General features: G+C 35.3%; 2 protein-coding genes across 4 annotated transcripts in view; both read left to right on the forward strand.

Annotated features, from left to right (window-relative positions):
* The window catches only part of LOC142341623 (carnitine O-palmitoyltransferase 1, muscle isoform-like), a 116,771-nt gene that overhangs the window by 74,171 nt on the left and 27,338 nt on the right, over positions 1-15,262 (forward strand). The gene's annotated exons all lie outside the window — the stretch shown is intronic.
* On the forward strand, positions 5,301-12,431 carry LOC142340636 (transient-receptor-potential-like protein). The gene is made up of 2 exons (XM_075391329.1): positions 5,301-5,820; positions 11,949-12,431. Exons 1-2 carry the CDS (start codon positions 5,584-5,586, stop codon positions 12,429-12,431), a joined length of 720 nt encoding a protein of 239 aa, XP_075247444.1. The 5' UTR covers positions 5,301-5,583.

Genomic DNA, 15,262 nt, shown 5'->3' on the forward strand with positions numbered 1-15,262 from the left:
GTGTCACTCTAAATGAAGGTTATTTGAGATCAGCTAATAGAGGCAGCAGTAACTTATACAGATTTTTAATCAAAATATAACAGATCAGCCTTCAATGAAAAGGCAAATTTTTTTGGTCTGTCTTTTTTACTGTTTTTTTAGACGGCCGATCTACGAATCTTTTGCGGCTATTTTCTGGCAATCTGCCAGCTATGTTTTTAAGTTCAAATTGTTCTTAAGTTTTTTTTTAATTCCCATGGGTGTTTAAAGTAGGGACTAGTTTTTCGAAGGGTTTTGTTTTTTGTTTTCTTCCTATCGTTACCGAACTCAATCCGGCTATTTTTTTAAAGGTCTGTTTATACTTTCGTTGTTTTTGAAGTCAAATTAGAGAAGTAATTTTGGTCACTCCAAAACAGGAAACTGAGCAAAAAAGGGAGTAATTTTTTGTCGCGAAATTTTCTCATCCTAATATTGGAGTACAGTCAGAAAAAGGCGTTTTAATAATAATTTGCTGTCTCGTTTGGGGATTTTTTTTTGCATGCGGGCATTTGAGATTGATTTTTTACCGTTTTTAAATTTGTTGGCTCAAGTTTTTAGTAAACGGTTTCTCAAATCCGTTCCTAGTCATTTCTAGGTCTAGTTTTTGAATTTTGAAGTTAAATTCCAATGATAATTTTGGTCACTACGATACAGGAATTGAACGAAAGAACGAGTGGCTTTGCGGAGTAAAGTTTTTCCTCCAATTTTAAAGAAAATTGTGTTTGAACAAAAATTATCTTGTTTGTTGTTTTTTCTTTACATGCGGAATTTTTTTTGAAATATTTTTGCGATGAGGTTTTCTAAATTGTTTTCACATTCCATTCATAGCCAATTCTTTGACTGTTTTTTTAGCCAATGACAATTCTTTGAATTGAATGTCTCGTCTTGTCCTGCTATGTTTTACAATCCAGAGTATTTGGATTGTATTGGTGTGCTGTCTTTTTGTTGACCTTTTTGCTTTTTCACGTCAATGAGAAGTCAAACGGTGTTGATTTGAGTCGTGCCGAAGAAGTAGTAAGGGTGCCAGAATTTGAGTAGGTCTGAGGTGTGGTTTTTGAATCAAATGCCTTTTAAAGTGGAGTGAGAAACGGTGTGTGAACAAATTTCTGTTTTCTGTCAGTTTTTTTTCACGTGTGGCAAATTGACTTCCGTTACATATGTGCTCTAACTGCACCTATTTGCAATTGCTTGAATTCATTAATGCGCAGATTTAGCTTTTTATTACTCTGACAACGATTTATAGTCAAATAATTTTAGTGCATATCTGAATTTTGCACCTTTCAAATATTCCTCAGATTATATCTTTTAGTTTTTTAGTATCACAAATGACAGGTCTTGTTGGTTGCTAATGAGACATAATTGGCCCTAAGTCATGATGTGTGTCCATACCTTGTGGTTCTCATTACTTTGATACTATTCGTTCTCAAAAATTTTTAATGAATTTTGAGTTTTTGTTTTTTTTTTAACTTTGTGTTGTCTTATCCTTTAAGTGCTTTGGGGACAGGTCTCATAGGTCCCTAATAGAGATTAATTTGATCGATTCATTTTTAATAGCCGCACTCATCTTCTCAGCCGGCTATTATAGCGCTCCTATTTTTTTCTTCGTCGAACTTTTTTTCGCTTTACCCATTTTGCCACTTTTTCGACATTTTGCGTGAAATTTTTTTGACTTCTCTAGGCTAGTTTCACTCTGCTGTTGTTCTGCTCAAAGTCCTTTTAAACAGCAGCTGCTAAGCAAAGCAATTCAAAATGAAGAGAGTCAGTATTAAAAAAGTCAAAGTCTGAAATAGAAACGGGATAAACCCATAAAGCCCATTTTTAGATGCCCGGTACTGAACTTTGTTCTCATATGTTTAATAGCCGCCCTCATCTTCTCAGCCGGCTATTATAGCGCTCCTATTTATTTTTTTACTTCGTCGAATAAAAAAATCTTTCGCTTTACCTCTTTTGGCCGCTTTTTCAACATTTTGCGTGATATCTTTTTGACTTCTCTAGGCTAGTTTCTCTCTTCTCTCATTCTGCTAAAAGTGATTTTGAACATCAGTTGCTCAGCAAAGCAATTCAAAATGAACAGAGTCAGTATAAAAAATTGAAGTCAGAAATAGAAACAGGATAAGCCCATAATGCCCAATTTTAGATGCCCGCTATTTGAACGTCGTTCCTATAAGTCTTAGTTACCATCGCTTATGCTTATTGGTATTGATAGTAGCCCCTGTAACCTCTCTCTAAGAAACAGAAGTATTATCAACTATGAAATGCCATCAAAATAAATCAGACTTAAAAAATATTTTTGTACAAAAATCTTTTTTTTTCAATATCTTTTTTTTTTCAATCCCAATCTTGCTTATTGGAATCAACGGCGGCTATTTTCCGGCAATATGCCGGGCATGTTTTATTTACTATCTATAATGCTTATTGGTATTGATACTAGACCCTGTAGCCTCTCTCTGAGAGACAGGAGTATGTTCAATTACGAAATGACATCAAAATAAATCGCACTTAAAAATGTTTTTATACAAAAATCAATTTTTGTTGATATTTTCTTTTCTTTCAATCCCAATAGAGTTATGGCAATCAACGGCATCTATTCCGGCAATCTGACGGGTATGTTTTTCATTTTGACTTAGTTTTCAAGAAACATTGTCGGGTTTTTTAGTGTGGCGAGGTTTTATTGTAGCTTTTTTGTTTTATCTCGTCGTAGCTCTGTCGTTTTAGGTAATAACTATTAATTTCTATGAGTTATACGCTGTTCGTTTTCAGAAACATTAGTGAATTTTGATTTTTCCGTTTTTTCTGGTTGTACTTTTTGCTGTCTAATCATTTTTTCTCGATAATGACAGGCCTTCGGTTGCTAATGGCACGACGATTTCTTTAAATGAAAAATTCTCAGTGCTGAGTAACTTTTTAACGTAATGTTCAAAGGCATAACCCAGTTCTTTAGCTTTTGCGAAAGGTGATTTTACTTTGTGGTCTTATTCTTTAGTCTCAATTATGACAGGTTTTATTGGCATGAGCAAAAAGTGCATTTAACTATATGCTCGAGTTTATAGCAATTGATTTTTGGATTTTGACAATTCTTTTTGCAAAAGCATGTAATTTTTTTTATTTTTGCCGTTGTTGTTGTTTTTCTTGTGGTCTTTTCGCTCACTTTTAAAAACGCTGCTCATCAGCCTTGTAGTGTGGCGTGGTTTTGTTCAATTTAGTTGCTTCCATTTTTAGTTAACTTTTTATAGACTGAGATACCGTTTGATTTAAAATTGTCCCTTTTTCAACAATTAAAACTGTTAAAAGATATTTCGCGACTTGCAAAGATTTATGTTATGTTGTGGGTTAGGATTATGGAATTTTTGTGTGTTACTTTACTTTGTCTCAATTGATTTTCAAAAAACTCTGATTTCTTCCAATTGCCTTCGTTTTGCCTCTTTTTTTGCTTTGTCTTTCATTGATTCTCAACAGGTTGTTGTGTTGTGTGTTCATTCCAAGGATGTGTGGGGTTAGTTTTTTGAGAAAGTGTTAATTTTTTTAGTAGCTGCCCTCATCTCAGCAAGCAGTCTATTGTTGCGCTCCTATTTTTTAAACTTTGTCGAACAAAAATTTGTTTCCTTTTACCTCGTTTTGCCGCATTTTCGACATTTGCATATAATTTTTTGGCTTCTATAGGCTAATTTATTTTTCACTCATTCAGCTCAAAGTGATTTAGCAATTGCTCTGCAAAATGATCTAAAATTAACAGAGTCGAAAACGAAATCAAACTTAGAAACAGGTTAGACCCTTAAAGCACAATATTAGATGCCCTATACTTGATTTTTGTTCTTTTTTGCTGTCTCTAATGTCTCTGTATCCTCTCGACAAGAAGCAGGAGCATGGCTAACATCAGAATGAAATCAAAATAGTTCGCGCTTTAAAAATGTTTTTGTACATCAATTAATTTTTCCATTTCTTCTGTTCTGTCAATCATAATTGGGGATGGGAATCAATGGCGGTTATTTACCAATAATCGGCTGGGTTTATTTGCTTTTCAAACACTAGATCTTGGAAAACAAAATTTTCTATCTGTTTCCCGATTTTTTTTTGTTTATTGCGCATATTGGGTCATGGGTTTTGTTGCCCGTTTTAATTTGATTTTACTGTAAAAATGTTCATTACTGTAGATTAATGTCAGGTCATAAGGTAATTGGATTGTAATTCCGGAATATTCGGTTGTTTTTTAGCTTTAACCGCTTTAGCGTTTGTCGATCGCGTTGGTCGTTTTAAATAAGTCACGACTTTCAAGTTTGACTCCTGACTTACTTCACTCGCTTTTTCAACTGGATTGAAATTTAATTTTTTTTAATTAATAGCCGCTTCAGCAATTCCAGTTATTGCTTATTTTTTTAAGCTTCATCTAAGAGATTTTTGTTTCGTCTTAACCTGACTTCTTGGAATTGACTTTTTCAATGACTTCAGTGACTTGTACTGCTTCGCAGTTAAAATTGATATTCGTGACGTCATATCTGCTTTTAGGTCAATTGTATGAGTTACCTCACTAAAAAAATGACTTCTGAATTCACTTATGGAACTTTAAATTTTTTGAACATATACTAATTAATGGTCAATAGTGTGCATCTTGGTAGTGCCAAACTTATATGCCCTAATTCCTGAATAATAGAGTCTTGAGTTTTAAAATCGAATATTAATTTTGAAAATCTAGAAAATTTAAATTAATTTGGAAAAGCTCCACAAGGGTTTTTTCTTTGTAGAGCAAATGTGTCTCATAAAAATGACAGTCCGAATCTAACCCAAAAAATCTAGTGGTCTATTAAAAAGCTGTTGGTCGATCTGTCAATCTTGTTTTTTTTAGTTTTTTAAATTCATGGTAGGCCACAAGCGTCTATCGGGGCTATTTTCCGGCAATCTGCCGGCTATGTTTGAATTATGCAATGCAGGGAATAAAGTCAAGGTCAAACGATAAAAAATATTTAAAAAACGGGATAAAGCAAGCTGGCATTACTATTAAGCTTAATAGCCTTCAGTTTAGAAGCTGAATTAAGTATAATTGTAGAATCTTTTTGACACTTAGACGGAAGTTCTGTCAACTTTTATCTATTTTTTTTTCTTTTTCCGTTTATCTGGTCATGTGCGTCAAGCTGATTAACGACGGCTATTTTTATCAGCAATTTGCCGGCTATATTTGTAACGATTTTTTTTACGTTGCCTTGTTTATTTTGTCAAACATGTAAAATAAAACTTGAACTTTTATTTAATGAGTTATCTTCGTTTTTCTTAGTTATCTTTGTTCTTAGTTAAAGATCTCGGCGTGTGATAAATGTCAATCAAGCTTGCGTGTTGTGTTTTTGCGATCCTTTATACTATTTTATAATTAGCTCACAATTAGGTCGAGTTCAAGAACCACCCAAAGTTAGCGCCACTGTTCTCAAGCACTCAGTCAAATGCCATATTAAGCCATTTTTTTCAAAAAAGAGCATAGGCAATTGTTATTGTTGTTAATTTTGAGTTCTATCTTTTCTGATACTAACATAATTCGAATTAACTTGTTATTGGTCGGCCCCCACTGTGTTCGATGAAATGCCGCCGACAAAAAGAGATGAATCTGACGAGACTATGGAGAACGAGGAAATATGGAAAGCGTTACGTAATGAAATTCTTGCGGCTATAAGGTCAAACGATCCAAAAACCAATTTGAAATTGGCGATTGAAAAGGCATCAAAGTTGAAAGATCTATTTAACCTGCAATTTCGCGATGAACACGGATATTCTCTGTTGGGCCACGCCATCAAACTTCATCTCATGGACGTCATAAAGGCATCTGTTTCATTTTCTCTCGACGTATGTTTGTTCTCGCGTTGATAAAAGTTTATGAAAGTTCTCGTGTGGATATTTTGCCAAGTGAGCCAAATTAGTTTGTTCTACGCTATATGAAAACAAGCATTTTTGAAAAAAAATTTGGTGTATTAACGAAAAGATAGCAAATAACTCAGTGGAGTAAAAAAAATGATGCATTAGATTGATGAGACATGCCAATATTAAGAAAGTGAGTCAAGACCAACAGCAAAATCAAACAACATTAATTACAAACATAAAAAACAAACATTAATTACATCAAAAACTTTATGTCCGTTTTAAAAAACAAAACTTAATAACAAAGTCAAAATAGCGTCAGATAAAACTGAAATTAAACAGAATAACTTTTAATTCACCAAAAAAGATATGGGCCGAGTCCATAAAAAGGCTTGGTAACAATTAGACAATAAAGAACAAAAACAGTAAAGTTGAAAAATTCGCTTATTTAAAAAAGAACAATTTATTTTCAAAGTAATGAAAACCATTAGAAGTCAACTAAAATATCCCTTTGATTTACAATTACCAATGCTTCTATAGAAGGGAATTAAGAACTGTCGATATTCGATTTTTTATGCGGTTAAAAGAGAACAACAAATAGACAACAAAAAAAAAATCCAGCAAAACTTGCCAGAAAACACTTTCGAAGCCGTAAAGCCACTTTGGGCCAAAATATGTTCGATTGCCACTTCTCCGAACACCAATAATGTATTACGCGACCTCTCATTAATGAAATTAGGTAACAAGTAGATAAAAAAGAAAAAAAAGGCAAAATTAAGTAATACTTGTTTTTTTCGAAAAAAATTTCCAAAGACATGAAAGCAATTAATTACGAAATGAATTAATTAAATAGGTTTGTTCATTCCTCCAAAGGAAGCCCTTGAAACGTGCAATTATCCAGAATATGTATTACGTGTACAAAAAGAACGTAAATAATGACAAAAAACAAAAATTAATTAATTTGTTTGAAAAACCCGTGTCGAAGCCAGTAAATTCATAACAAATTCTATAAAAACATTAGATTTTGTGACATCCATCTCTTTTGACACCATTTTTGGGAACAATGTTGTCATATTTCGCCCGTAATTAACGAGACTAGGTAACAAACAGACAATAAAAGGAACAAAATAGCGAAGTTAAAGTGTTTCTTTTATTTTGGAAAACAATTGTTTTCAAAGTTATGAAAGCCATCAGCTATCTTCTAATATCAGAATATCGGCTCATCTGTTTTTCTACGAAAAATCAAAGAAACCGGGTAATTGTTGAGGAAATTTCATACGACTTAAAAGACAAAGTAAAAACTACAGTTAAAGTCGAAATTAAAAATTTCAATTAAATTCTTCGAGAAATCAGTGTCGAAGCAGTAAAAAAAACCATAATCTATATCTTTAGAGGTTTTAGAATTATCAATTTTGCTTTTTTAACGCCAATAATGTGATATATGATCTGTCAATTACGTGATAATGTGACAAATCTAGAATACATAAAAAATGTGCAAATACCTAAAAATTAAAAAAAAATGTGAAATCTAGTGGTATCAAAGCCAGAGAACCAAAACTTAAGCCGTAAAACCGCAATAAAGATTGAATTTGAATTCGTTAGAAAGAAGAAATTTTCCCTCATTGCTAACACTAAGCTACAAGTTGACCAAATTATAAGAAAAATGGAGGCAAAGTTCGATAAGCCTTTTTGTATTTAAAAATCAAATATTTTAAAAGTCGAAATGACCATGAGTTTTCAAGCAATGAAATAAATAAATTAATTTGGAGCTAAATAGGAAGCCACTTGGAACTGTCACTAGTGAGCTTTGATTTGAAATGTTCTGTTATTTTTTTAATATAAAAAAGATCGATTTTTTTATTAAAAAAGACTTACTGATTACAGTCCAAGATTGGTCCAACAGTAACACTACTTTTTTTGAATATCTTAGATTTGGATTTTTTGTTAGTTAAAAAATCAAAAACAAAGGCTGCGCTATTGATAATCAACAAATAGAGTTAGCAAAAACCGGCAAAATTTTAATTACAGAGCGCTCGCAACGGAAGTTGAAGTAAATATAGCCCCTTTTTGATTCTACAAAGATTGTGTTAGTGGTGTTTGGGTGTGCTCTTCCTGCAAATTTAATCAAAGTAAACAAAAGAAACTTACTTCGTGCTGTTTTTGATGAAAAAGTTGCTGATTTTTGTGAAATTTTTAGCCAGAATTTTTGACAATATTTCGGACAATATTTTTTGTCTTTAAAAATAATATCAACAACACTTTCATGAAAAATTTTAACAAACATTAGCAAAATTGGCGAAATTTTAGTCAAAAGTTCCGAAAAATGTGAATAAAATCAACGAAATTCACTCTATTTTCCAGAAGTTTAAACCTCGATTACTCCCTGTAAAAACTGAAAATCAACCAAATCTTTTTAAATCCATATTCTACGATGAACAAGCTTTCTAATGACACCAGACAACTCTCTTCGACTCAACTCTCTTCGATAAATATATCGATCGGCTAAAATTGTCTGAACAAAAAACCCATTTGAGTATATAGCTCCTCCCCCCTCATGAGTGGTCGTAACAATAACATACGCTCAGTAGCGGCAGACCATTAGCTGTATTGAGGTACATTATCCGGAGGTTTGATGTTATAAAGTTTAACCGGTGGTTTGACCACAATTTTCATAAGGAATCGTCTTCAAGTCTGAGTAGGCTTTTCTGGAAAAGTACTTTATAATTGCCTTTAAAACGCTTTAATCATATATATCTTGCTCGGACTTTTTCTACATAACGTAGGAGGATTATTCTATTTTTCTATAGTTAACATCCTTAATTATTTTTTCATAGCCCTAAATTGGTATATCTAGCTTGTTTGGTTACTCCAAACATTTTTTGATGTTCAGTGTCCCATTTTTAACTTATACTAGTCTTGCTGGTCTGTTTTTATGTTATCTTTTGGTATTATCAACTTTTCGTCTGATTTATTTTTCGACTGATTATTTGACTTAATGTACTCAAAATACATTAAACCTGTTATTTCGCTGAGCATAGTGTCTAATAATTGTGCAATTCAGCAAAACGAACGGTTGAGGAGACGATTTCATAGGGTAGATATGGCCGACATGATGTATAGCCAACATGGAGAAAATTAGAAATTCAGGCGACAGTGACATGTTTATTCTAATTGCTCAAAAATTTTCATTGGACCGTTCTCGGGAAAGTACTCATATATGGTCCGTTTTGTGACAGGTAAGGAACCGTAGACAAAGGCAATATTGTTTTAGCTGTTTCGACAAGGAGAGCACCAGAAAGAATTCCAGTACTTCACATGAAATAAAGAACAGATAAAAATTCGGCAACCAGTGTCTGAAATAGCGCCAATAGTATAAGCAAATTGTGTTTTCTCGAGTTTTATGGAAACTTTGGAGTTTTTAATTGCTCTGAAACGAATGTAGCAGTTATATTAGTCGTGTGTCTTTTTGATGCGATTTTTCGCTCGACAAATTTTTGTCTGACCCATTTGACTTTTCCTCCTCGAAAACTGGATAAACAAGTAACGCCCATAGGGCACTAACTATATGTTAGAACAAAATCTTAGTCGCCCGAGGGGACCATGATTTTGTTATAATGTATTTAGAGAACCGAAGGGTACGAAAGTGTTCAATTTCGTTTGAAATTGAAGTTAGAGTACAATTTTGCAGAATAGTGAAAAGAAGTTTTCTTAAAAATATACTGTAGTCGAAATAAACCAAACTTCTCCCTCTCTGATAGCGAAACAGTCGATTATTGATAGCGGTTTGATTCAAGAAGTGAAAGTCTAAGTTAAGGACAAAAAATTAGACTTTAACTTCTTTAACTCTAATTTCAAACTAAGCTCTCTGCCTCTAAGTTTTACTGACTGGTGAAATTGTACCCTGTTTTCTCTAAAGGCTCTTAGAGTCCTACGTCTTATCAATCTCTAAGAATAGGATGATCTACCAGAACTGATCTGAGGAGACAGTTTCATGGTGTGAAGGGCGATTCTTAATCTTAAAAGTTTGAACTCCTCTCAGACACCCCTCTCACCCTGCACACACCCCTCTAACACCCCCAATCCGACCTCCCCATCCGACTTCTCGTCCAGCCCTCCCAACACTTTTCTCTCCTCCGTCCGTCGCTTAACTTCTAACTCCCCCAGCTCAACCCACTTGGCCCCCATCCCCCCAATACAAGCATCTCTAAGCACAATCTGGGTACAACGGAAGCCAACCACTCGCCGGTTTTTTGAGAGCAATTCGCCAGGCGTTGGTTGGTTATGTTATGGAAACTGTGCTCCCGTATAATGTCCATAAAACATCTATAGTCCCCTCTAAATTAACTATGGCACCATCTAAGTCTCTAAATTAACTATGGCACAATCTAAATTAACTAAGTCTCTCTGTTGCTAGTTTAGCCCCTCAAAAATTCTTCGTTTGAACTGGTTTACTTTATTGGCCAACGACATTACGTTTTTTGATTTTTTAGAAATTTTTGGACACTTGTAACTGTTAACCGGTGCGTGAAAATTTTTCTTTATGGCGTTTTATGGTAAGCAAGATGTCATGAGAATAAAAATTTCAACATTTCATGGGAACTGAATGGACGTCTTCTTTTCGAAACTGCAGCAGGTCGCTTTTTGGACGGTTTATCAGTCAAAATCAGTAATTTTTTTATTACTGTCGTAAGCTTTATAATCCTATGTATTAAACGCGTGAGCTCTAAAATTGGACAAAATTTTTGCATGTTTAAGAGGCTTCTCGAAGCGCATGTTTAAGAGCCTCATTGAGCAGTATGGTTAAGCGAACATATCGAGAGGTCAATGACCTAAAAGGCTCAAAGTAGATGGGTGAGAACCGAACCTGGGACAAAAGACTGTTAGTCAGGTGCAGTCACCACGAGGCTAAGAGGGCTTGAAAGTATGCTCGCCCAGAAAGAGGATTTACTGACCTGGGTACTACGTCTTTTTTAATTGCTCCCGAACGAAGTTTGGAGTATTTGTTATAAATGATTTTTTTGCAAAGTTTAGCGCAGAATCTGTAAAGCTTAAACTTTGCAAAAAAATCATTTATAACAAATACTCCAAACTTCGTTCGGGAGCAATTAAAAAAGACGTAGTACCCAGGTCAGTAAATCCTCTTTCTGGGCGAGCATACTTTCAAGCCCTCTTAGCCTCGTGGTGACTGCACTAATCTAGAACACTCTTAGCTTTCAACTATTTTTTTACGCTTTACTTTTTGATGTTTGCGTAATCGCAGATGCTCTTAATCTGAAATATGTTTATTGATAAGATGAAAGTCATTGTGAGAAATGATGGTTTGTAGTGATTAAAACTCATTTCGTAAGGTGGAGGACTGCTAATCTGAAGTTTGATTTTTTTCTATTACCATTATCCATAAAATTGCTATGAAAGTAAGTTTTGAGCAGTTTTAGTCGTATTGTCTGATCTTTCTCTTTTATAGTAATTGTCAGTCGCAATTGAGCACAATGGTCAACAACGCTTTTATCGTTACATGTTTTAGGGCTCCTTAATCATGCAACCTAGCGTAATAAATGCGTTTTGAGACGCTGTTTACCTTGATTTTTAAGCTCCGAATATGCATATTTTTGCTCTCATTAAGCATGCGGTATAGCAGAAACAAGTAAGTCACATCGCCATTGTCCATAAATTTGCTGTAGAAAGAGCAAAAGAAAAGTGCAATACGCATAGATAGCTTAAGGGGTAAGACCTATGACTGTTAAAAGAGCGGCATGGGTTCGAGCCCCGAGTTGGTGTGAAAGATAAGCCTTTACTCCTTTTAAACCTATCCGTGTAAATTATTTTCTTGTTATGGTTTTGCGGGCCTGCTGGTTTTCATAAAACGCATTCATTTAGCCCAGTAAATTAAAAGCCAGTAAATTTGTTATATGGTGCTCAACCCGGGCTCTCATTGCAATTTTTCTCAATTCTCAATGCACAGAATGGATAGTATAGTTAAACAGATTTCTTAAATGTAAAAAATTTTGACAGTTGAAGTCTTCCAAGCCTCATAAAAGAAGTCTCGTAAAAGAAATTTTGAGAACAGAGAAAAAGAAACAGTACTCCAAAAGTACTTAGTTGAGGAGAAAGAATTCAGGGTTAAGGAGGAGCTAGTTATTGCTGTCGAAATAGACTACAAAGACGGAGTGGACTATTTAATCAGACAGAACCCTGCTCTCGTATCGAGAAAAGTGCTGGCTGGCACTGTTTGCAGGCCTGGAATGACGCCAGTTATGATGGCTTCTCTGTTGGAAAATGAGTCCATGCTTAAGTTTCTATTTGCCCGAGGTGCCAGACCTCTGGAAATACCTGAATACGATCCACGAGAACTGAACAACATAATTCGGTTTGATTCCATCTATCGTACGTTGCTAGCCATTTCGAAGCCAATGCACTTATGCGTGATGAATGAAGATCCGGTTATGGTGGCGTTTAAGATCGCAGAAACGTGTGAGAAAATGGCGGCTTCATTGGACGTAGCCAAAGATGAGTTGTTACAGATAAAAAAGAATTGTGAAACCTTCGCAACGAACTTTATCAGGAAAGTAGTATGATGTGATTCTGTTCTGAAACTCTGGTAGGGTTCCATTGAAGCAGTAAACGTTTGATTAAATAAATCTGTTTTTACTAGTGCACAATAAGATATTTTAAATACAAGCATACAGCGTTGAAAAAGCAAACAAATTCAAAGGAAACAATTCTAAAATAAAGCCTTTAAAAATGGAACTCTTGGTTCAGTGACAGAATCATATCATGTACTATTCAGGTATACCTCGACGTTTGATGACCTGGAGCTGGTTCTGAGTCAAATGACAACCGAGGAAATGGATCTAGTCGCTCCTGGGAATAATCTAGAAAGACTCAAGTATGCTATGATTCACAATCACATCGATTTTGTTGCAAACGGCAGCGTGCAAAAGCTGTTGAAAAAGAAGTTCTACAGTGGTCCTATAGCACTGAATAACTTCGATGGAGCAAATCTGTTCAAAAGGATGCTGTACGTTGCTTTCCTGGTCTTCCTCACCCCAGTTTGGCTCTTTTTGTATCTGGTTTTCCCTGCTAGCGATACGCCAACTGGGAAGTTTGTGAAATCATGGATTGAAATGCCTTTTATGAGGTTCGTTGTCAATTGCACGATATACGTGCTAGTAGTGTGCGTATTTGTTCAGAGTAGCATTAGGTATGAGATCTTCCCCTTGGATAAGTGGCCGGTTCTTGCCGGAGAGGTTAAATGTGCTTTGGAGTTCCTAGATTCTGGCAATTTTGATTGTGTGGAGAACAACATCGCTTACACTGAGGAACAGAAAGAATCCTTCAGGGAATTGACACCATACTTAATGTACCTTTTGAATTCAGGAGCTGAACTGTTTTCGGATACCCTGACTAACTCCACCTTGCGGTATACCTCAGATGCGTTCACAATCATGTGGATATTTGGAAACACTTACACTGAGTTTGTGACAATTTGGACGGACGGTTTTTTGGACTATACCTCAGATTGGGTGAATTGTCTCAATATTCTGTTGAATTTTTGCCTGATCAGTACTACCGGTTTGCGTTACAGTTTCATTCTGGTGAGAGGGTATCAAGCACGGGAGCTTTTTGGAGAAGAAGTGTATCACCCACTTCAAGTATCAGACGCCTTACGTTCAGTTGGGCTTTTGTTACTCTTCTACAGATTGTATAAAATGTTACGTGTCACCCAGATTATAGGAAAACAACAAGTTTTACTCGCTGAAGCTTTCAAAGCAAGTTTGAGCCTTCTTATCAGATTCATATTCTTGACCATGTCTTTTTCAGTAGCTGCCAATGGTCTTTTAAGCGGCACGTATCGCAGTTATATTCAAAGTTGTATTAAGCAACCTGACGGAAGCTACATTTCGAGAGTAGATTTGACCATACCGTGCCCGACCAACCTGGTAGAATCGAGTCTGAACGAGTTGACAAGATATCAGAGCTACTTCAGCGTTTATGTTACTTTCTTCTATGGTCTTTTCGACGCCAGGGCTTATATCATTGAAATCTTTCCTTCGTATGAGAACGCGCAAGAATGGACTGCGACGTTGCTTTACTCGGGTTTCGTGTTTGCAAGTGTTCTGATAAGACTGAACTTGATGACTTCGTTCGTCATTCTCAGCATTATGTCCGCTGCCAGCAGAAATGAAGTTCAGTTCAAGTTCAGCCGTGCTCAAGTCATGTATATCTACATTCTGGGGAGCGATCCGTTACCATCCCCTTTTAACTTGATTCCAAGTGTGAACCGAGTTACGGCTTGGCTACAAACTCGGCGAGAACCCAAAAATAAAATGTTAACTGAATCTGAGCTATTAAAGGTTCCGAAAATAAGAAACTTGATTTTTTCTGCAAAGCTAAGCTATCTACGCGAGGCGAGATTGTCCGCTTTAAGAGAAGAGCTTTCGACTGGTGATGTTAGAGAATTTGAAGATCGGATTCACAAGCAATTCAACACAGTCAATAACGGAATGTTATCTGTAGAGCGAAGAACTAGGGCATACATTGACAAGACACCTGGCAGTTCAAGGCTTCTGCCGCCTGAAGTGACCAATCAATTTACGAAGAAGTTCAATATGGTCAAAAAACGAAGAGAAAAATCGGCTGTTAACCAAGCCGCTACTTCGAAGTTCAAATTCTTTTTTAAATAAGACTTTTCAGAGTTGCACAGGAGAAGTTAAATTGACAGACAAGAATTCGTGTTTTGAATATCGTATTAGTTTTATGGAAATTTTTTAGCCCCAAAAACTGATGAATATAAGTTCTACGAATTGAAATTAGTAAAATAACAATATTTCTGTATCTGTTTGTGTGAACTGCTAGAATGCACTGCTGCTCGATTAAAATCTGGTATCATTTTTATCATCGAAGGATGCTAATATACTCATTGACCAACCACGACAATGAACTCAGATATCTTAATAGTGAAAAGTGTATATAGTTGTAAAAGTTTATTTACTGAAGTATGTGTTTACGAAACTGGAAAAGCACCATAAGTTGCAGTTTTGAGCTTTAATGCTTCAATGCGCGTTTTTTGCTCATTAAAAAACAAACCATTCAAGTGGGGGATGAACTATGTTCTCTAGTGTTGTTTTTTGTTCTGCCATTTTTGGGCGATCAGTGTATTTCCTATAAGAGAGTGGAAACCCCGTCAAAAGCAGATTATTTTGTTGACGTTTTTTTTTCAAGTTTTTGTCTTTTTTTGAGGAGTTATTGAGGTTTAGCTTTTTTGTGAGTATTGACTGATTTTTACTACTTTTTCCCATTTTGTGAAACTTCTGCTCAAGCTTGTTTCATAACCGCGAAGTGATAGCGGCTATTATTGGGGTCATCGTGTTTTTTTACAACTCAATGAGTTTGAATTGTATTGGGG

This window comes from Convolutriloba macropyga, chromosome 6, assembly GCF_964194025.1.
Source record: "Convolutriloba macropyga chromosome 6, txConMacr16.3, whole genome shotgun sequence".
Classification (NCBI taxonomy): Eukaryota; Metazoa; Xenacoelomorpha; order Acoela; family Convolutidae; genus Convolutriloba; species Convolutriloba macropyga.